Below are 23,296 nucleotides of genomic sequence, written 5' to 3' on the forward strand. Positions count from 1 at the left end.
GAAAGTTTGTTGAAAGAATGTAAACATCAGAAGGCTTAACAAAGTCTTACAAAATCAGGGCGACAATTTCCTATCCAAGATTTTTCTCCTGATCAAGTTCCATTAATTGTTCCATACATTGAAAGCAGTCCAGGACAGACACATAAAGCCTAGGTTTTTACAGCCTTAAATATATTTATTTATGATTACAAGCCTAGCACACTGTGCAAAATTGTTACTAAGCCTCACAGTAAGAGCAACTATGTACTTCACAACCAATGGCCAGTCCACATACGTAAATTTCTCCATTTATTCATGAATAAATTGTTGTTTGAACATCTGCTTTGAGTAATCCTTTGCTCCACTTGGAGCACTTTGACACTTCAGTACAGTTCACCTGCATTTACTGGGGAACACCTTGTTCCTGTGTTGTGTGTTCCACAGTCCTTCAGTAGCAGCTGACAGCAGTCCAGCAGTGACTGTGTGCTGGCCCAGAATACATGCTGGTGTAGCAAATATGTGTATCTTTGCTGACACTGGTTGCTCAAACAGAGCCATGAGTGGGACATTTGGGAATATAGTATTGCATGATGTCTCCTAAGGGTCTCCAGTGTGTTCTTCATGTGAAAATAACCAAGAACTTTATCTTCTATTCCTTAGGTGGCTGGGTTGTCTCATTCTGTGCTGCATGTTGGTCCTGATTCTGGTCTTTTACTACCTTGGATTGTTATGTGGCACCTGTGGGTATGATAAACATGCTTCTCCAACAACCAGAGGCTGTATCTCCAACACTGGAGGAAACTTCCTTATGGCGTAAGTTTCACTTACCAGGGAAAAAGAAAAAAAAGGTAGAAAGTTGGTTTGGTTGAGTTTTTAAAGGACCAAATGTGAAAAGAATTTGGTTTGTTACCTAGGTTTATCTGCTGAGAATAGAAATAAATACTGGTTTCACACACTTATATTGAGGCACTTGGGGATTGTTCTTTCATTGAGGATCACAGCTGAAGGATAAAACCTCTGAATTTGCCATTATAAGGCAAGTGCTGTGGCTAGTGAATTTCTGTGCAAGTCCCTTTGGAAAATGCAAAAACTGAGGAAATTCATAACTTTCTACTAAACTTGTAACATTTGTTCAAAGTTGTAAAAAAAGCCATGCAAGAAGACAAGAAACACTTGATCTTCTGAGAGTGTTTCTGGATGTTTTAGGTTGAAAAGTGCCTAGGAGTGGTTTAATGTCATTTCTGCTGGGCAGGAGAATATTGCATCTGAAAGTCTAAAACTTCTTTGAGAGCACAAGAGAGTTGAATTTTAAAAAGGAAATTGTATGGTTTTGTGTCCCTCAAATGTCATTCTTAAAACAGTTTGTATGCCCAATGCTAATGTGAGGTTTCAAATGTATTTTAGCAAAAGACTTTACAGGGCTGAAACATTTAAGATGTTTAAGAGGGCAAGAACATATTTGGAAAACAGAACTATTTCAACCATCAATCAGTTTTCATATTTCTGTTATTGCTGCTAACTCTGAGCTTCCCTGTTGCCCCAAGTATGTATATATATATATATGTATATACAATGTGTTCTTATAAAGCAAAAACATACTCAACTTCTTTTTCAGTGGTGTTGGATTCAGTTTTCTTTTCTCCTGGGTGCTGATGATTGTAGTGGTGCTCACTTTTGTCACGGGTGGAAATGTAGAAAAATTGGTCTGTGAGCCCTTTGAAGATAAAAATTTATTCAAGGTGAGGTTATTCACGTTATTAAACAATGAATAGAATCCCCATGAGTCCCAAAGACTTGTCCATTCTGTATGGTACATCATTTTTGTAGGACACTTCAAGTGAATGTGATCTGCTTTTACTTCTTCCTTACAAACCAAATAGAGACATTCATCCTTTCTTGGTTTAATTTGCTTTGCAGTGTTAATACTGCATGCTTGTCTTCCTTTGGAGACAGATTTTTCTGATTCAGTTGGTCCTTGGTAATGGGGAGCTTTATATTCACTTTATGCACCAGAGAGTTTGAATTTGCTGGTTTTGCTTGTATTTTCCTTAGTGGGTGATAAGCTTGGATGTGGTTATGTGTAAAAAGACCACATATGAATTAATGCATAAAGAAACTTGGAATTATAGTAACATAACTGAATTTTGTCTTCTAGGTTTTGGATACACCTTACTTATTAAATAAACACTGGAAAAATTATCTTGCTGGCGTCATCTTTAAAAATCCAAATGTTAACTTGACTTTTGAAAAAGTGTACAGGTATTAGAGTTATGATTACGATTTAATTAAGTTCATATTTAACTCTTTTTTATTTCATTCAGTTTATACATACTGGTTTTGTGGTATCTTCTATGCTTTGTATATCGGGCACATCAAAATATTGCACATGTTCCAGGAGACATTCTGATTCTAGTGATTCTCAAGCAAAACCTATTTGTTCCTTTGTTATTAGAGTTATTAGAGATAGTCAGCATACTACTGTATAACAATACTAGTCAAGCTAATTGATAAAATACTTTGCATCTTTCAGAAATTGTTAATCACTTCTCTTACTGACTGAGCTTCAAAAATATAATCAGTATTTTGTTTTGTAAAGGACTGATTTTCTTAGAATAAGAAAACATTGTTAATCATTCTGTTAATACTTGGTCCTCAAGGTGGTTTTTAGGCTGATCTGTGTATTTGTATTCTTCCAGTGATTGCAAGGAAAACAAAGGAATTTATACTTCCCTTCACTTAGAACATCTGTTTAATATCAATGAGCTTTTAAATATTAGTATGGTAAGTAAAGAAACTATGAATGAGTGCATGATTCTGAAGGATGTTGGCTCATGAAACACCATATAGCATGTCTGGGTTTTTTATGGGATTTCGGTTTTTACACACAAAGCATCCTACAGGGAGGCAAGGGCTGGCTGGCCAAGCTAATCTGAAGGAAGGAAGTTGATTTACAAATAAGATATTTTTTATCAGTCTCAGTGGGCCAGGGACGATTTTCTGATGTGCTTTTTTAATGTGCTGATAATAATGTTTGTTTCAACTTTGAAACTTGTGTGGAAGGTTGAAGTCTGTCTTCCAAAGACTGCTTATGGTGTTCAGTGGCAGTTTTCTTTTTATATAAACACCTGTTTGAATGTGTTCTCCTCTGGTTCCAGTCATATTTATGTTGATCCAAGGTTATACCTTGGTTCTAAGAATTATTCTGGTTTGGTTGGAAGTAGTTGGAGTAAAATAGTCCTTTCAATTAAGCTGTAATGTTATATGACTGCACTGTCATTACAGGACTGTACTAATTATGGGGTTGCCTATAATACCTGTCTTCATTACAGCAACCCCTTGGGGATACATGTTCCATTCTGCTAGGTACTGCACCCACCTAACAGATACAGTCCCTGCCCCAGATGATAGACAATGAAAATGAACAAGGCAGGTTCACTAAGAGGGAAAGTTAGAGCTTCCACAATGGACTAATGGAGGAGGCTGCAAAGGAAGTCAGATTTTCAGATTCCTCAACTATAGCTCTGCAGGTAACATGGTTTGGATGCAGTGCAGGAGGGTTCAGGTAACAATAACCAATCACCTTTAGTCACCACTAAAGGTATTTAGAGGAGTCTCATCCAGTCCTGTGGCAAAGAGTGTCTGTCCTGGCCACAGCTGAGATACTGACTTCTCTAGGTTTCCTTACTTAGGGCCAGGAGTAGAACTCAACATTCTTAAAGGATAAATTTCCTGGAGGGATGTTAGTTAAAACAGAATGGAAGGCAAGTAATCCATTGGTATGAAAGAGACAAAGGTGGGTTAGAACATGGCCTGGTGGATTTTGTTCAACTTAATTGAATTAAACTGATGTGAGCAAAAAATCAATGTGTGCTTCTTCAATGGAAATGAGGACTCAGCAAAAGCAGGATGCTTGGGGCAGGGGCTATAGCAGAATATGTGCTGGTTGCAAACTACTTTTGTGCTTTCTTTTGTTTCTCTCTCAGTATACAGAAGATGTAGCTCTTAAAATTGAACACATTCAGATAAACCTCAGCAAAATCATTCTGCTGGATGAAATTGGGAAGGAAAATCTTCTGAATTTCAGCTCCTCAGGAATAGATGGGATAGACTTTTCAGCATATTTGACAGAGGTGAGGCGATAGTCAACTACAGACATGACTGGGACAAAACATAAAATGTTTGTTTACCAACAGGTAAAACAGCAAAATCTGCTTATGTGTGAAGTACCGTGTTTTGGAGGTTCATACAAGTTGGGAAAAAAACACTTAAGAAGTTTAAGTTAATAAATAATAAAATAGAGAGTAGACAGTGTAGATAATATAGTTAAGTACAAACTGTCTGTAAATAAAATAACAACATACTCCTTTTCTTACTGCTCACATCTTGTTTCAGATCAATAAAAGTGTTACCAAGGTTGATCTTCTCTCATTTGCTAATGATTTAGAAGCAAGAGCAGACCAGCTGGTAAGTCCAATTCAGTAGTATAATAATACCTAAAATACATCATTTATGAACACTTCACAGGAAGCAGAGACATCTCTGAGCACTGAGGTCTGCCATTGTTACACATCCAAAATGGAGTAAGCAGTGTGTATTCAGTGTAAGCAGTGTGTATGCAGGGAACCGAATGGTTTTGCCACCAAAAGGAAATGGAAAATAAATTTATATCTGAGAGTGAAACCAAATTTTATAGTATTTGGCAAGAGCTCCAGACAAGCATTTGGACTTGAAAATCAGAGCAGAAACTCCCATCTTCTGTCTGAAAGGTGGAAGCCACAAAATTAAGAAATACCCTTCACGGGTGCCTTTCCAAGTGACTGGCTGAAAATACTTAAAATTCTATGCCACTCACAAAGAAGAGGGTGCCTCAGGGTGACGTCCACGTTTCCAAAACCAAAGCAAGTAAGTACCCATGACTGGGAGATGCTTGTCCCAGCTGGGGTGCAGTGCTGCAGGGTGCTTGCAGTCAAGTTTGTGGCCAGTGCAAGGGAGATGTGATCACTCTTCTGTATTTAAAATGACTCAGTGCATCATGTGAAAATTCTCTTCAGTTAAATCTGTCCTGATAATGTTAAAGCCAGATAAGCAAGGTAGTATGTCTGGTTTGGTTGCTGAGGTTTGAATTATTAATACAGTGATTTTTTCCTCCCCCACTTGGGTTGAGGAATTCAGTTTGTCATACCCCATTTTTAGCATGAGCTGCTCTGGAGTGGATGTGTAACTTTCATTGTTTTTTGCTTTTTTGGAAGGCTTTGAGGTTATTCAACAATACAGCATAATTGCATTTTTTGCAGCCAAAAGGAGCCCTGGAAAACGCCTTAAAAGGACATGCAAACAACATTCGAATGATTCACAACCAACAAGTTGTTCCATTGGAGCAAGCTATGGTAAAACATTAAAGCAATGCTGAAAAGTACTTGTAGAAAATGCAAATCTCTAAATAATCTTGAAGAGTTTAGAAAGCTGGGCTTCTATAAGCACAGGTTGTGTCAGTGAAGAGTAATCTGGCTAAAGTATGTGTTTAATAAGTTAATAAGTTTTCTTACTTAAAATGCTGCTCTTTTATAATGCTGTCTAAAATAATGGCCTTTTCCCCATGTTTTTCTAGAGCTGTTTGTGATTATATATGGATAGAAGAAGAAGCAGGGAAGAACCTTACAAAACTCTTAACCCTAAAACCCCCATAATCACTCATTTTCTTTTTTTGCTGGTCAGTGGTCTTCAGTAATAAAAGCCATTATCACTTTGACACTTTATTTTTTGGAGTTAGCAATCACCTAACAGTATTGGAATTAGAAACTCCCTGGAGTAGTATGCAGAGCCAAAGTCTTTTTTATTGATGCTGTGAAAGATGCAACAGAGCTGCTTCTGCCTGATTTCAGCACAGTCTTGCGTAGTATCATGCTGTGACTCTCCTGCATGTCAGGTGTTGTTTTTTCCTCCACATATCATGAAGACATTTAGTTTTTCCTAGCATCTGATATTGTGTGTCTGTACCACTTAGAGAAAAATACTAGGTCTTCTGGTCCACTCTGATTCTATGCTGTTCTTTCCTAATTAACTCCTAATTATTCTCATCTCTTTTTTCTTTTACAAAACTGACTGTCAAGAAATATGTTAAAGCTAGGGTAAGTGCTTTTTCCCTTCAGAAATTGCACAGAGAATTCTCTGAACGTTTGGGTCTGAGTTTAACTGTTCCATCTTCCCTCCAATCTTACTTAGTTCATTGCATCTAACTTTAGTTAAATCAGTGCTATTAGCGAAGTACTGATTCAATTATTAAACCCACAATGTATTAATTTTCATGCAGCTGTTGTTACTGTTGTACACAATGTAATATGCAATACTAATAACAAAATAATCTGTAGAAGATCAAAGCATGAATACAAGCTTAAAACAGGTGGGCTCTTACCTGTAGTAAGTACTTGAAGCTTTTTTTCTCCCCTCCTTTCCAATAGAGCACTTTAAATCAGAGCATTAGGTTACTGAAGAGGACATCGTCTGAACTTATGGTAAGCTTTTCTTTCTGGCAACAGGAACATTTTTGTGTTTTAAATCCTTTTGCCACATATGCAGGGCATATATTTTCAGTACAGTTTTCTTCTATTTCTAGCTGTTCCATTCTTGCAAGAGATTGTAATGCATTGGGAAAGTAATAAGGATTTAGATCTCTCTTCTGTGTAAAGGAAAATAGGAAAAGAAAATCTGGGATGGTTTGGGGAGTATGAGTAGTTAACTGAGTAATTATCTGTCAGGTGATAAAATAGGCTTCAGTACCAGTCTGTATAATGTGTTATTAATTTTCCTCAGAATGTAGGGATTTCTTTTCTAGACTCTTTGAAAGCAAAACCTGGGGGAAACAACCACAAAACACGATGCAAAAGTGCAACTGACATAAGAGAGCTATGTGGTTCACATCTTTAGCCAGCCTTTGTTCCATGCCCAGCTCCTACTGGGGTCTGTTTCTTTAGGTTTTACTCATTACGTTCCTGCTTCTGCACCATCAGCCTTGCTCTGGGATCCTGGATCTGTAGAGAGGCTTTTCCAGGGCAGCCCACGTTTCCCCTCTAAGTAGTGCCTGCGCCACAGTGAGACCAGCTGGCTTCACTCTGCCGGAGAGTGAGCAGCAGGATGATTGCTTTCCTGGAAGTAAAGCTTTCAGCCAGCAGCCTGCCTTGGCTCTGCTAGCAAGAATACAGCCACTCTAGTAGCATAGTCATAGTCTCCACAATTTTATGGGCCATACTTACTTTAGTGCTTCTCATTACAGTTTCCACCATCCACAGCAGCAGAGCAGCTAACTATCTGTTAGAATCTGTGATTTGAAACTGGGTGAGGAGGGAGGAAGCCATGATGTAAGGTGTTGATAAGAAAGGGATGATGTTTGACTCTAAAGTATATTTAAGAAACATCTCTACATTTTCAGGCTCTGTGTACACTGTCATTTGTGTGTGTTCTGTGAGAGAATTTATGGGGGTGTGAGAAAATAGTCCTTCAGGTAGTTGATTAGAGGCATATTCTGGCTGTACAGAATCCTTCAGTCCTCAAGAGTTGTTGTGATGGTATATGGCCCACTGTTTTCTTCCTGTGCATTTTGTGTGTCTGTAGTGTGTATATAGACATTGATTTAAAGAAAGAGAGTAGAAGATAAAAACTATCCTAGTATATAAATTAGTTATGTAGGTTCCAGGAAAAGATACCACATCATAACCACTGACTCATCCTTTTTCAGAATGAGACAATATTGAGGTGATCATGAATCCTTAGGCAGGCTCATGTTCTGTCTGTAAATGCATTTTTTGTCAGGTTTTGACAAGACAGTAAAAAACAAACACTGGTTTATCAGGAGAGTAGGGTCCTGGCAGTGGCCATAGAGTCATTGCAACAGCCTGAAGGGGATTTGTTTATATTAAATACCATCTCTTCCTGTTCAGGTTAAGGTGAAAAATGTCATTAGTGCTGTTAATGCTGCCCAGGATCTCATAAATAACAATGCTTCTCAAGTTATTGTCCAGGTAAGCTCTATTTGATCAAAGTACATTAATTTATGATGTCACAGAGATAGAAGTTAATTTGCTTTTGTTCTCTTTGATCTGGTCCTAGGAGACAAAAAAGTACATGGATACCATAATTGGCTACTTTGAACAGTACACTGAGTGGGTGAAGGAGTCGGTAAGGTGCATTTACTTTTTTGAGAGAAGCTGTGTTTAAAAATAAGAAAGCTAAACAGTATTAGTAATAATAGTAATAATAATAATGTTACTTTGATAGTGTGTTTTATTGTTTCAGGTTTTAATACATTTGCACTTAATGTGAGTGGGAAAACCAGTTTCCTAGAGTTTTGTTGCATTTACAGAATGGATATGATGAGTAGTGTTGGTTGGAATGCAGTGCAAATTTAGCAGTATCGTTTTCAGGGCTAGCCTGAAATCTACCATTTGTGCCAGTACTTCACTGAACCTGTCCCTGCATAGCTGAAATTGATGTTGTTAGCAACTTGTTTTATTTTTCTCTCTTCAGCTGCAGCCTTTGAGAAAGTGAGCTGATGTTTAGAAGACTTCCAGTTGATAGCATATCCTACTGTTATTTATTTTGAATTTGGAAATATTTTTTAAATAGCAATTTAATAAACTATAACTTAAGAAAGTTGAGAGATTCTTATTTTATTCTCTTAGATACTTAAAGCTGTAATTTAATTTTTTTTCAGATTTCAATGGAAGTAGCAGCATGCAAGCCTATTGCCAATGTGATAGATACAGCAGTAGATATTTTTTTATGCAGCTATATAGCTGATTCTGTGGTAAGAAACATTTTTTTACTCAGAATTGTGGCATCAAGGCGAAAATTCTTTTAGAATGCATCTGCATTTAATTATTCTGGCTCAACTATTCTGAAGTAAGATAATAAAGTATCACATACTTTAGTAAAATATAGTAAAATAAAGTTATGCAAGGAAAGTGTTCTGATCTGGATCAAGTCCAATGACAAACCAGTGCTGGACTTTCTGGGTTTTCAATAAACTTAAGTTTCTATTAGCAAGAATTCTGTAAAATTAACTGATTCTGAAACACCTTGAAATAGAAAATGGAAAAGCTTAAAGATCTAAAGCTTCGTTTGTAACTGTTGCTGACTTACAAGGGTGAGGTTTGGGCAGGAAGCAAGTAGAAGATACCAAGAAAAAACTTTTTCAGGTATCTTACTTGAAATCTAGAAAATCTGAATGAGTTTTTATCACTAGACTTGTAGCAGACAGATCTTGATTTACTTATGTATGTTGGAGACATTGAGCATGACTTGTAGCAGGATAGAAGAGCAGTATTGGCTTTTTCCTCTTTCCAAAAGGACTTGGAAAGAGGACAGCATGTATTAAAAGTAAAGTAAGACACCATGTGCCTGGAAGGTACCTAAAATGCCTCCTAAATTATTACTTAGCTTTATGGAACTTTAATCAGATCCTAATCACACTACCAGTAATAAATGTAATCAGTCAAAGCCAAAACAATCTAGCCTGGTAATACTTAACTGTGAAATGTTTAGTTTTGGTAATGCCTTGAGCATGAAAACCTCCTAATCTATGCTGTACTCATTGATTAGCTCATACATTACAGAGCTTCTGTTCTCCTTTGTGGGGTCATTTCCCCTTTGGTGAGAGATGGACCATGATTTCCCTGATGATAGAACTTAGCTGAGTCACTTGGAAGTCAAAATGCCTCCAGCCAATACAAATCAAATTTGAAAAATCCTCATTTTAACACCAGGTGATAACTCAGTTCAACTGTATAATAATGAAATTAGTTACACAAACAGGACTGCAGTTTGCAAGTTATAAAGTGCCTTAAGAAAGTGCTGGAAACTCATATTTTGACAAGAACTGCAAGAACTTATTTCTACTATGTTCTTTTGGTAACAATGGTTAGAATATCAAGCAGGGGTTTGGTACTTTAATGATTAGTTTTCTCCATTACCTTTTTGTCTTGATTTTTCTGTTTTTTCTATTGCTTTTATTTCAGAATACCTTCTGGTTTGGTTTGGGAGGTTCTTCAATGTTTCTAATTCCTGCCATAATTTTTGCTGTAAAACTCTCTAAATACTATCGTAGGATGGATACAGAGGATGTTTATGATGAGTAAGTATATATTCCAAAATAAATTAAATGGCAAATGGATTAAAATGTTTTTTCTAGTGTTCCACGTGAAGGTTCTATAATTCTTAAACCTGTGCTGCCAGATTAGAACTGCATGCTCATGTGTAATGCTGCAGGTTTGGGTCAGTGCCTGCAAAGTGCTTCATGCAGGTGGCCTTTGGTAGCCTTGACTTGCCATGAATGCAGATAATGCTGGCTCTGACTTTGAGAATCTTACTCCAGAATGAGGTCTTCAGAGCTTTGTGAGCAGCATTTATATAAATAAGTTCCAAATGTGCAAGTTATTAGCTTTGCTAAGTAACCTGTTAAAGTGAATTGTGCCTGATTTGTAGTCTCCTTGAATTAATTATTAGCTTTCTTGCTGTCTTAGTTATTCCTAACCAGTCTTTCCTTTTTCAATTGCAGTTCCTCTGTCTCAGGGACTTGGCATTTTACTTTATGATAACTATTCTTACGTATTTTCCTATCAGTTTTTTTACTGTTTTCTTTTCTGCTCCTTGTTTTGCTCATTGTCCAGTTAGCCTGTGCACTGCATTTCTCCCATTTCACAGTGGTTGTTTTTCATTGCACATTTACAAGTCAGTAGAGCAGAAACAGGCATGTACAGCTGAAATTACTCACTTATTAGAGTCTAGTTAATTGCTCCTCCTTTTTTGTGTTTTTAGTTTTGAAAATATACCCATGAAAACGTAAGACTTGCTGATATTTACTCAAATTATTTTATTAATATGGGAGGGTTTATATTTTTAATGTAACCTGTTAATTCAAAGGAGGTAACATGTTCTGTTTCTCCAGACATGATAGATTATATTAGAATATCCAATTCAACAAGAAAAGAAAAATAATTGATTTTTGGAGAATATAAAAATACTATAAAATGTAAAATTATAATTATGTCATAAATCTTGAATGTTACAAAGAAAAAGTCATATTCTATTGTACAGACACAGTTTATCTTTGCATATAATACCATCATCCATGTACATGTCTTAGAAGCCATATTGTACATAGTGCATCTTGTAGTTAACATGGTCTTTCTCGGTGTATTTATTTTATTACAGTACGGAAAATGGTAATAATGGTTATCATAAAGAGCATTTATATGGTATACACAATCCTGTTTTTACAAGGTAAACCAAGTCTCAAACTGCATGCCTTCATGTGTCCTTATTTCAGCTTCTCTTTTAATCACATTTCCAATTTTCTCCATGCTTTAAGTGAATCTCTTAATTCTCTGGGGGTTTTTTTGCATGATTATTCATTATAGCAAATGCTGTATAATGTATATTTCTCAAATATTCTTTACATAACACCAGGTAGAGAAGTACTTTCCTGCAATTTAACAAAGTAATTGGTAAATTTGATCTTGAAATCCATGTAATCAGGTATTTAGTCAGCACAGTGGTTGGTCCTAAATTGACGCTCCGATAGCAGATGAAAGTGATAGGATGGAAATGCATCCTGAGTAGTTGTATTTTTTAAATGATGAGAAGAGATCTCCTGTGTAAAAGGCAAGTGTTCCAGGTATGCAGGAAGCATGAACATAGAAAACGGGTGTTTTTGCATGGGTAGGACTAGAATGTAGCATCACAAAGCAAGAAGCTCAAATTATGTTTAAAAAAAGGAGGATGTTTGGGTTATTTTCTGCCTCTGCAGCTTCTGTACTGTACATTAACTATTTGTAAGACTCAGTTTCCTGGGGTATAATACTCTGTATCCCACAACTTCATTATTTGGTTTTGCAAAATTTGCAAGTTGCTTAAGAACGGTTTAAATTTATGATTGAAGCCTGTAGCTCACTGTGCCTTACTTTGCAACTTCATGACTGAATGTATATGAGTATTTATAGGGAAAATACCACTATGCTTTAAATAACAGGTGAACAGAGGGAGCTCAAAGTTTGGGTCTTGACATGGCTACATCTAATGATGATGATTATGATGATGAGGATGGCTACTATTATTATTTAGGACTGTATTTTGCAATAATTATTTACTGACCAAATCTTCATTCCATATCTCCTTCTGAAGGAAGTCTTTATATAACAATATTTTTAGTGGTATTTATGATCAGTTGTTGTGGTCTGTTCTGCAACTTAAGAGTGCTTGCTCCCCAGATTAACTGACAAGGAGTTAAAGTCCAAAAAACTCTCCACTGTCATATCTAAGGACTCTCAATTTTAAGGACTTTCAATATTTTACATAAGAGAAAATTATTAATTTCCCAGGCCTTAGAATACCTTTTCTGATCTTTGAATCTTTGATATGACTGTTAATATTCTTGAGGTTCATAGCATGTTTTCTTATGATATTTCAGTCACTGATAAATAGTTTAATTCAGCATTGCTGAACAACCTAAAAATTATTAGCATAAAATAATCCTTTACACAAAGATCCACTAGTTCAGTTCTGACTTATTATGATAAAATGCTAAAATTTAAAGATTCATTTTGATGCAGTGCTGTCTTCTGATGTGCTAATTTGAGGTAATTTAAAAAACTGCTAATTATGGCATACATGCTTTGAATTTCTCAGTATGGCATTCCCATATGAATAAAATCAAATTTCAGCATACTCTTTGCTTTTATGCTATCCTTGATTTTTCTCATTTCCTACAAATTATTTTTGGATATACTTTGAGAGATGTTACTTTGATTAGATCTCTGCACACTTATACTTTTGCAGGTTTAAAGAATGCCATAGGGTTGGGCTTGGGGTTTTTTTATCCTTCAAAATCAGCTGGATAATTTTGCTGAAAAGAGATGCAAATGTTGTTATAACACTAAGATATGTAAGTACAAGTAAGAACTACATGAGGTGTACATGTCTCACACAGCTATTTTTATATACATGGCAAAGACACAAATAGGCTCAAATGCAGCCACCATTTTTTGTTAGAGCAAAAAGTGAGGCTGGATTAAATTCACAAAAGAGGGGTGTTGAATAGGCGATCCAAGTATTTATTTCTTTAATGAAGCAAAAATAACCTGAAAGGTTGATGGAGAAAACCATGAATCTATTTCCTCTTGTTTGAAAAATACTTGATTAAATGAGTAAAGCATTACTAGTCGTGAGCTTGTCTCACCTAAGTTAGACACAGTATTTCTCTTCCATTTGTGGACAAAAAAAAATGATGGGTTTATTTTATGTTTTTTTCTTGTTTTTCTCGTGTAGCTCTGTGGAACAGTGGTAACACATACTGGAAATATTGAGGGGTAAGTAATAAACTTAAATCAATTCTAGACCTATTACTACTTTACTGCTTTAGGAAGGCTGCTCTGATTGCTGCAACAGGAGTATGCTGTGAGGTCTAAAACTAAAAAAAGTTATTCAGTCGTCTTGATGTTTGTATTAAAATCTATCCCTTCACTCCGTTTAAATTACATGAAAATTCAGTCTTTATAAATTTTTTCCTGAATTGTTTTTTGTTATTATTTACAGGCTATACAAATGAGGCTCAAGACTCTTCTATGGGAGTACATCATTGTTCTTCCAAGCGTGTTGGCATTTCCAATCATCTGACAGATCCTGAGCCACTTGTTTCATGTCAGCTGTACTGTAAATCCCAAATGAACTATTGAATGTTATGCCATAAACTACTGTACAGAATATTTTGTGATCAGGGCACTGCCTCTCAAATACCACTGTTCAAGGCTTGGATTAAAATGTTTTTTTGGTTTTTTACTTTTTTACACTGGGCTTTCTACCTTACATCACAGTATATAAATTAATTAGATTAACAGCCTTTGCCTGGCAATTCTCTTAAAATTGTTCAAGTTCTTATCTTAAATTGTTGATTTGTGTTAAATACAGTACATACATGTTTACATAAAAATACATTTTGTATACCAGAGACTTTTGTATATACATTTTTCTTAAAACTTCTAAGTGTTTAGTTAAGATTTTAATATTGTATAATACTCTTCACAAATGAATTTACCAGCATGATCAGTGTTGCTATTTGGTGCTCTTGATTGACTACATTGGACTAAATTTGGATTGTAATGGGGTCCACAGTGTCTCTTTGTGTGTCTGAGAAGCTCAGCTGCAGTTTTGTTTTCTTTCTCCTTTTTTTTTTCTTTTTTTTTTTTTTTTCTTAATTATTTAATGTTTAGTGGGTTTTGCTGTATAGACCTGAAAGGGACTCTTTGGAGAAGTTTGTTTTTAAAAACTTGGGGTGGGAGGGTTGGGGGTGTGCAGGATGCATAATATAGTGAAAAGGCTAAGCTTTCTAGGGTTCAGTAGTACTCAAAAAGAGCATGAGGGATGTCCTATGTTGGCAATTTTTGGAATGCTTTATATTCTCTATCTTCCTTTTCTTCTTTCACACCCACTTCTGTAATGTCCTTAATAGTATCACTGTGGCTCTTTTGGAGGCAGTGGTAGTATTTTTGCTAAATAATACTATACTGTGATTTACAATATGGAAATTCAAATCTGTTTAGCAATTGGAGTTAACATTTGTACTGTTAGAGTTATTTCACCGAACGTAGGCTTGTGGTTGAACTGCTGAATTAGTTAACAGTAGACCTTATCAACAAGGCCAAAACTCTGTTACCAGTGTAAAACCTGGCAGGTGAAGTAGTCAATATATTGATCTAAAATAGTATCTCTTCATCTATCAGTATTGTTAACTTTGTTTCAAACAGGGTTCATTGTCTTGAAGTAGAGATAATCCTGTACATCATTATTATAAAGAAATGCTGAAAAATGATACCAGTCTTTAATCCAGAATAACCTTAAATTTTTCATTTTTATGTCATAGATGGAAACATTTCTAATTGACAGTATGTAGCATATGTGTATATGTAATGTTCAGAATTCCAGATTTTTAAAAGTTTCTATTTTTAATTTGAGAAAATATTCCCAGTTCATTTAAATAAAAAATATCTTGCTTAACTACCTTATGTTTGGTTCTCCCCTGTTTTGTTGTGGAGACATCTCTCAGAAGAGTTGCACAGAGTTAAAATCTTATGAGAATGAATTTCTTCACCCTGATTAAAAATCTTTGCTACATTTGACTTTTACTTTTGCAGCAGGAAGGGCTGAAAGAACTTTGACTCTGGGTGAGGGAGCTTCCAACTTCCACCAAGAATGTGAATTTTGCAAACATGGTAGGATTCAAGCTATGAGCTGTGCAGGATACCTGTTTCTGTACAGCACTGGCAGCAGAATTAAACATTTGCTAGTTCTTCAGCTCCCATGGTTCACTGGTGGCATCCTAGCTTACCTTGTAAAAGGATAATTGTTTTCTACTGATATGGGAGACCACAAACTGTTTTATCTGAAGCACAGGAAGACAGGACTGAAATGTCAGATTAGAATGATCCAAACACTTGGTGGGAACACAGTAGCTAACACATAAATATATTTGAGTCCAAGCCTTGATATTTCTCCTTATCCTTGTGGTTTATTTGTTCTCATGATTAGGCTTGAAAAACTTTGAGAACAAGAGATCTGAAACTGGTATAAATTAACTTTTGAATTGTTTTGGACTCTTCAGCAAATCTAAAAATTCTCAGTGCTGTTATGCATAACAAAGTGTAAACAATACATTTTTTGTTAAAGATTAGGAGGTATTCAAGTGCTTGCAGTAGGGTTTTGAGGTGGGTAACAAGATTCTTCTGGCTGGCTGTCGGGTGAGAAGACTCCCCAGAAAACAAAGAGTGAATGGTAGGTCTTAAGTACACTTATGCCATTGTTGTCCTAGTACTTGGCTGGAGCCACACCACTGTGCCTGGAAAGAGAGAGGAGGAACTAATGGAATGAAGCTAGAGATGAAGTTTCTGCGAAAAATGTTACTAAAATAGCCATGGAGAGGGAGTGAAAAGAAAACGAGGTTGTTCTCTCTGTCAAATGGTATTTAGTCATGGGAACCTGATGGCACACTGACTGAAAGGACAAGGTTAGGATACCCAGAATGGTATCCTGTTCAGGTGGCTGCTTCTTCAAGCAGGAAGCTTTCAGGTTATCTGGGCTGCCACACAGCAAGGAACTCTTGTCCCTCTTGTATTAGCGAATCTTTTGTTGTTGTTGATGATGTTCTGCTTTGTCATCTGTGTTAAAAGGAATGGTTTTGCCTTGGTATTTTGTTTAGCACTACCTAGTGATTGACTAAATACACAAACTGCTGTTCTGCTCCGTTATGTATGGCCAGTCTTAAACCCAGGGTTTCCAGCCCCCCACAGTTACTGAAGCATACATAAACAATCCAGTAGCCCTTTCCAGGAGCTGGTCAGGTCAGGCTGGCTGTAGCGTATATGACTTTGGAAGAAGTGTTTAGTGGGGGTCTTACTAGCCAGAAAAGCACCATGGATTGCCACAGCAGGGGAGGGATTTTTCCTCATGACCTTCTGAATGCTAGGGGAGTTACAGTGAATTTTCCTTAGCTCTGTTTTTAGTTAGTGCAGCAGAAACTGCGGCAGGACAGGACTCTGCACCACAATATTTCTGTTCTCCTGCCTTTGTTTTACAGCATTTTTACAGCTCACTTGTTACAAACAGGAAAATATCTATTTAAAAAAAGAAAGTGATGAAGTGCAAATACCTGTCTGATGTGCTCTGTCGTCTGTTCCCTGCTGCTGAGAACTGTGGTAAGTTAGTTCTGCTGTGTTGCTCTCTTGGCTGAAAGGGACTGGTGATGTGGAAATGGTGATAAAACTTGCAGATGTTTGGTATGTTTTTAGACCTGTGATACCTTATTTTGCTTAAGCTTTATTTATTTTGTGTACATACATGGCTCAAAGAATGTGCTGTTGATTCTTCCTTGCATCCCCACTGCATGTCATGTGTGGACAAAAGGAAGAGCTGAAGTTGCATCCTTACTGTGAAAATCCACAGATAGCCTATTCCACAAATCAGCTTTTTATCAGGACACTTACACTACCAGGACATTTATAATCATCCAGATGCAGAGATTGCTTTGGTACTTTTTTTACTTTGATATCATCTTACAAGCTCTAGCATGAAGATAGCTATAAAGCAGCTGGAGAAGGGAAAATATCTGTTAAAAATCCAATATGACATGTTCATCCTGGATAGGAATGTGCTTCACAGTTATACAACTATCGTTCTGTATTTTAACTGCATTTACAAGACTTGTCTTGTTACCTTCTTGGGAGTTCACACTCCCTAGGTTATTCGACACTCCCTCAGGCTATAAATTATGGGCATTTGCCTACTGAAGTGTGATTTATTATTTTTATAAAAATGCCCAACCCTTACATCCCGTGTTTAGCTGGAAAGAGGCTTCTTTGTGCGCAAAGAGTTTAAATTGTGAGCAGCCTGAGCAGCCATTTACTTACTGCTTCTTTGGATCGCGCTGTTCAAGGATCTCAGTTCACTCCTCTCACCATGAAGAGTTTTGCTCTCCTTTTCCTCGTTGTCATCTGTGGCATGGGAGGACTGGGACAGAAGCTGAAGCCAAAGAAAAGAAGCAACGGTGAAGAAATCAAATTTCGGACTAAAACCAAAGATGTTTGCACAATAACCATGAGTGGCGACGACGAGGAGATGAAACTTAGAATTGAATGCAAAAGCCAAGGCTTGTCCTACTGGTGTGAATTCACTGGCAAGCCATCAGTCTGTCGTGCTTTCAGAAATAATCCAAAGATTTACTGGAATCAGATTGCCGCAGAGCTCAGAAAGATCCCGCATGCTTGTGAATCCATGGAAGTGTTGAAGACCACCATGTGCCAAAAGGCTCCCCCAGAGGCTCTCATGAGGCAAATAGCTGCTGGTGTGGAGCCAGAAGATCTAGCAGACCAGGAAAAATCAGTCCAGAAAGCTTCCATTCCTATGGGAGAAGCAGGGCAAAACTCTGACCTAACCCAACACGGTCAAGGGTCTGAAAATGAAACAGAAGCAATGAAACTGGCACGGGAACACTGCTGGGAATCTCTGCATGGTGTCTGCTCCTACATCATTGGCATCCTTAGGGGTTAAGGATTTGCTTCAGGTAAAACTAATCTGAAAGCACAGTAGAATATACCTAAGAGTGATTCTGTTCTACATTTTTTTTTTATTTTGGGGTCTCCAGGATGTGTACAGGGAGGTGCTAAGCTCGCTTGCTAAAATCTAACATTACAAAGCTTTTGAGGGGCTGGACAGCTTAAATTTCCAGTGATCCATATTGGTTCAGGACTCCCATACAGCCTCCTGTGAGGTCTTCAGTATGTACTGAGATGTTTGCCCTATCTGTTGTTAATCCTACAGTATTTCAGTTCTAACTGTTCGAGTTGAGCTAATTTTTGCCTTCTGTCACTCCTTTCCTCTTGTGCTGCCTTCTGGATTTACGCTAGGGAAGCAAGATAAAAAGCAAATGCATCAGATCCAGCCAAATGCATCAGTTAGAACAAACTGCATTCAGAGACTGAGGGAATAAAGCTTATTCATCAAAACTGCTGGTTAATAATGAAATACTTTAATCTAAAACATTAGTTCATAAATCCCTTGCAGAAGACCCAAGTGGACTGTCTTGGTTTGCGAGTCTGTTACTGTAGAGGCAATAGGGGATCCCATGCAGGCACTTGTTTGGTGAGTCTCAGATTTTCAGCCAGCATTTAAAAAGGCAAAGCCCTTTATTGCAGAAGTGATTTGTTTTGTATCCACTTCTGTTCCAGCTCAGACAGAAAGCCAGGAGCTGATAAGTGGACCTGGCAAACTTGAAAGAAATGGGAATGTATGCAGTGTGAGCTGGCAAGTGTTTAGGCTGCTAATGATAATTTATGCCTAATACAGCAAAGTGACTAATTTTCTCTCTTTTTTTCTTTTTTCTTTTTTTTTTTTGTTTGTTTGTTTTTTTTGTTTTTTTGTTTTGTTTTGTTTTGTTTTGTTTTGCAGAGCAATGGTATTACAGCTGAAGAGGGGTCCTTGCTGCATTGTAATAATTTAGACATAAGAATTTTGGTTAAAAATCAGTAATGTCTATAAATATTGTAGCTGTTTCCTTTTTAAAGAAAAAATGAAACTTTTTAACAGCTCTGAAAAATTCACAAAACTGGAGTGACTGTGTTTAAAGTGTTAGGATGAACTAACTGCCCTTGGGCTTGTTACACACCAAGGTGTACTGCATTTATGTAACCTAGGATCTGCTTCACCTTGCATAGGTTTTTGTGTGTACTGGCTTGCTTCAGTTTGTTAGAGATGAAAGCTGTTAATACAGTTAGTGCAAACAATAAAAATAAGATTTTTTGAAAAGGTACTTGGTGTGCTTTCTTGAAATTTTAACTGGTGCTGTTTGTATAAAGTCACAGTATTTGACACTTGTTTCTTAAGAGATTGTTGGTAGGATGTGTAAGAGAAATTACAGGTCTGAGTCATTGCTTTCCCACTGAACAAGTTTGCATGAATATTAATACTTTCAATGTTATGAGGTATATACTACAATAATGAGTTTCAGCCAGCAGGAAAAAAAACCTGTAGAAATAAGAGAGTATTGTAATAATATATTTCTGAACATAGCAGATGAACAGTGTTCACCAGTGATGCATCTAACCAGGACCTGTTAGTGGTACTATTAATGTTTGGTTTCAGTAGATATTCTGAAAAGTAACTTACCTGGCAATTTGGGCACTTGCCTAAATCTCCTCAAAACACAAAACAAGATCTAATGGCCTGTTGTCATATTACAACACAGTCATGTTCAGATTATTATTTAACAATAATCCCTTTTGTTCCCAAGTGAGTTTCACAGCAGGGATGTAACTGGAAATTCTTCATACTGTAGAATTTAATAGTGCTCTGTGTTTGCCTTGCAACCTTTCTGCAAGGTATTGTTGACTGAAGTACTTCTCCAGCTTTGCTCACAGATTTGTAATTTTCACTACAAAATTCCAGATCATTAAACTTTGTCTTGTACCAAAAAACTTGAAATCTATTTCATTCATCTAACCTTTTGATATATATGGAAAAGACTAGCACGTCATGAACACAGGATCAGAGCAGAAGGTTGTATGTACGAGGCAGAAATATAATTTGAATGCAGATAAAATGTGTAAGCTGTATTCTTCTCTGCCATGAATCCAGTGTGGTTAATTTTCACTTGTGATCTCAGTTAGCATTGTCAGGCTCTTGTGCTGTGAGTAAAAAATGTTGTAGATCACCTACTCACCTAATTCTGTCATAGAAATTAATATAATTGTCTGATTTGCAAACTTGAACAATGCATCCAAGTGATATTAGGGAACTGTTTGCAATGTTAAGGGGAAGTTGAGGATTTTCTTGAGGTGTGCTTTTAAATATTTTTAAACTCCTGTTACGTATGATGCAAAATCCACTCTGCAGAGGGAGTATTTTGCAGTGGTATCCACAGCACGAATGACCTCATAAATAGTGTCTTGCATTGGGAGTAATCCGGGGCAATCAGTCACCCACCGTACAGTTAGTGGGAGAAGAAGTTTCATCTGTTCACCAAAAGAACATTTTCCCCTTCATGCTGTCATCTCTTTGTGCACACAGTGAGCTCAGGAGGCAGCAGAGTTGTCTGAACTTTGTAGAACTGTTGATATAGTCTAAAATTTGTCACTGATTCTGCTCAGCAGAGGCCAGGTGTCACACGCCAGCACGCTGTTTCCCAGGGAGCTTGTGTCTCATTTCGGTAGATCAGGGCTGTGCTCCCTGTACTGTGCTGCCTGGAATGACCACCTCAAGTTTCACTGTTGAAATCAGAAATCAAAGTCTTGCACCAAAGGCCTCCCTTTAACAAAATGCTTTTTATAACATACTCAGGACCATAGTTAAGCACCACATTTTAGAAAGAGGTGAAGGTGGTGCATGCCGTGGGTTGCATTTCATTAGGCAACACTATGCAGCCCTCAGCAAGTACTTAAATATAATGATCTTGCTTTCAAAATGTTTAAAAATTGGATGTTAACTGAAATACCCCACTTCAGTGTAACAGCACTGTGACTGTATTGGCTACATCACCATTTAATTGTGTTTAGCACCAGAAGCAGTGACATTTCAGTTTCCTGACAAGTATGAAAGTGCAATTCATTAATGAAAGGATGAATTGAGAAGTGTTTGTGGTGAGTTTAGTGCAATTTTGGAGTACCTCATGAAAGAATGAATGAAACTTGCTGTTTCATTCCTTTTAGGTGAAGTAGTTAATCCTGTATATGTAAGTGCCTCAGGAAATCCATCCAAGTGGAGGTGGAATTTGTATTTATTTTCCTGGCAGAGGAGCAGCAGGTAAAAAAGCTTGTCTGGGTTCCTGCAGATGGGGAGACCATTGATACCCAGGCCTGCTACTTCTGGTGATAATTCAGTGCAGTGTGAGGTATCCACCTGCCTCAGAATCCTCATGTTTAGGTTTCCAGGGAAGCATCCCAAGTGCTTGCTACTTTGATAATGAACAAAAAGCAAAATCAAGCATTTGGAGAACCTGTGTATGCAAGGATTTGTATTTGACACACTTAGTTAAGATCCAAAAAAGACTGGAGCAAGCCTAATGGAGAGCTATCAAGATGGTCAGGACTGGAGCACCGTCATGTGAGAAAAAGCCAAGGAATGGGTTTTGTTCAGCCTGAAGACTTGGGGAGGGAACTTAATAGCCAACCCTCAATCCATATGAGAAAGCTATAGAGAATACAGAGCCAGGCTCTTCACTGGTGTGTGTGATAGGAGAAGACAAGATCCTGGTCAAAAATTGATTAAGTGATTAAGAAATTGATTAATTGTTTAAGGTTCTGATTTAGTGAAAGGGAGGATTAAGGAGGATAAACATAGGAATGGATTCCTCAGACCTGCTCTGGAATCTCCATCTGTGGAGCTTTTCAAGGCCAACTGGATAAAGTTTAGAGCAACACTCTGAGTTGAGGACAGCTATGCAGTAGTGCACTCTGGTGTTTTCTGAGAGAATTGTTTAGGTGTGTTCTCTGGTCATTCTTGCATTGTATGCAGTATTACGTTTTGCATTCTTGATTTTTCAGTAGATGTCATAGTTAATATGGGATGGATTTAAGGGAGAGAGACCTCTCACAAAAGGACAAAGGAAAAACTAAAATTTCCCCAAAGTTTCTCTCTGCTATTCCTACTTCTGTAGAAGCTTTATGGTTGTCTCTTTTTTTTCTGTTTCTCTTGCTGTTGCCTTTTCCAGTCTCTGCTTTCTTCTTGGAAGTCACACCACAGGAGATTTTTTTGGAGTTCCCTGCTTTTCCTCTTACAAAATGAGAATTGCTCTAATCAGATTTCACAGATCATTTTACAGTGACAAAAAGTATGTGGTACATACATAGAAGTGATATATACAAGACCAGGAGTAAGAACTCAAAGCAGAGGTGCAGTCAGTAGATGACAGGACATTGATGTTATCTCACAGACATGTTGTTTACTTTCCCATCTTGAGTACAAATTAAAGTGCTTGAATGACAGGCAGGAGGCCAGGTCTGGATTTCCAGAGCAGCTATGCTGCTGTATGTACAGAGCAAGAATAAAATTGGGCAGATGTCTGATTGGAGCAGAAGCTGGTGTTGCCCTCCCCGCTGCCCTCCTCAGCAGGTCACAGAGCTGTTTGTGTAACCCACTGCTCACCGCTGGCCTCCCTCCGTGGTGGCTCCTGCTGCCTCAGGGCTCACAATGGTTGTAGTCAGGAGGGGAAACAGAGGTGTCCTTTTAGATCCTGCTGGCTGCAGATGTAAAAAACTCTGCCACTACTGCTGTGGCCCATAAAAATTAATGTGCTGGTGGTGACATTGGTTGCCCCTTTATTTGTCTTATTGGTGTAACATGAGGGTGCTCCAACAAATGCAGCTGTAATAAAGTGCCTAGGGACTAGGTTAGAAGCTTCACAATGAAGGAAATGGTGAGCAAAATCCAGGCTCTGACCTCTCAATTTCCTCTGCCAAACAGCCCTGCAGGAGTACAGGAGTGCTGCCCCCATCCTCCCCTCTCACCCCACTCCAAGGCACGTGCAGACAGCATAGATGCTCTCAGAGGTACTGAGGTGACCCCCTGTTTCTTAATGCTTCAGATATTTACCATGGGTTTAATATAAATCTCCCATCTGAGTGCAGCAGTGTTTCTCTGGTTTAGTTAAGTTTATACTTAATTAAAACCATTACTCTTCACTTCTTTCTGTTCATTGCCTTAAATACAATGATTTGAAGAAGGGACAAAAAGCTGATAAGGAGAGGAACAAAAATAATATTTAAAACCTAGTGGTTTTTATATTTTA

At 37.4% G+C, this 23,296-nt stretch overlaps 2 protein-coding genes across 5 annotated transcripts in view; both read left to right on the forward strand.

Annotated features, from left to right (window-relative positions):
* The window catches only part of PROM1 (prominin 1), a 54,271-nt gene extending 39,242 nt beyond the window's left edge, over positions 1-15,029 (forward strand). For 2 of the 4 annotated variants that reach the window (XM_041402708.1, XM_041402709.1), the window contains 15 exons: positions 640-792; positions 1,595-1,718; positions 2,135-2,238; positions 2,676-2,760; positions 3,963-4,109; positions 4,372-4,443; positions 5,274-5,366; positions 6,438-6,491; positions 7,914-7,994; positions 8,083-8,151; positions 8,687-8,779; positions 9,990-10,105; positions 11,185-11,253; positions 13,297-13,337; positions 13,564-15,029. In XM_041402708.1, coding sequence (XP_041258642.1) covers positions 640-792; positions 1,595-1,718; positions 2,135-2,238; positions 2,676-2,760; positions 3,963-4,109; positions 4,372-4,443; positions 5,274-5,366; positions 6,438-6,491; positions 7,914-7,994; positions 8,083-8,151; positions 8,687-8,779; positions 9,990-10,105; positions 11,185-11,253; positions 13,297-13,315 — 1,279 coding nt within the window. In that variant the 3' untranslated portion in view covers positions 13,316-13,337; positions 13,564-15,029. The remainder of the gene's footprint in view (positions 1-639; positions 793-1,594; positions 1,719-2,134; positions 2,239-2,675; positions 2,761-3,962; positions 4,110-4,371; positions 4,444-5,273; positions 5,367-6,437; positions 6,492-7,913; positions 7,995-8,082; positions 8,152-8,686; positions 8,780-9,989; positions 10,106-11,184; positions 11,254-13,296; positions 13,338-13,563) is intronic. The other 2 variants (XM_041402710.1, XM_041402711.1) reach the window with 1 other exon arrangement.
* Positions 15,030-17,475: 2,446 nt separating this feature from the next.
* On the forward strand, positions 17,476-18,254 carry FGFBP2 (fibroblast growth factor binding protein 2). Its single transcript, XM_041403072.1, has one exon. It carries the CDS (start codon positions 17,476-17,478, stop codon positions 18,064-18,066), a length of 591 nt encoding a protein of 196 aa, XP_041259006.1. The 3' UTR covers positions 18,067-18,254.
* Positions 18,255-23,296: the final 5,042 nt, after the last annotated feature.

This window comes from Onychostruthus taczanowskii, unplaced genomic scaffold, assembly GCF_017590055.1.
Source record: "Onychostruthus taczanowskii isolate IOZ18803 unplaced genomic scaffold, ASM1759005v1 scaffold2, whole genome shotgun sequence".
Lineage (NCBI taxonomy): Eukaryota > Metazoa > Chordata > Aves > Passeriformes > Passeridae > Onychostruthus > Onychostruthus taczanowskii.

Coding starts and splice junctions, on each gene's coding strand:
- FGFBP2 (XM_041403072.1), top strand. CDS start 17,476: ATGAAGAGTTTTGCTCTCCTTTTCCTCGTTGTCATCTGTGGCATGGGA.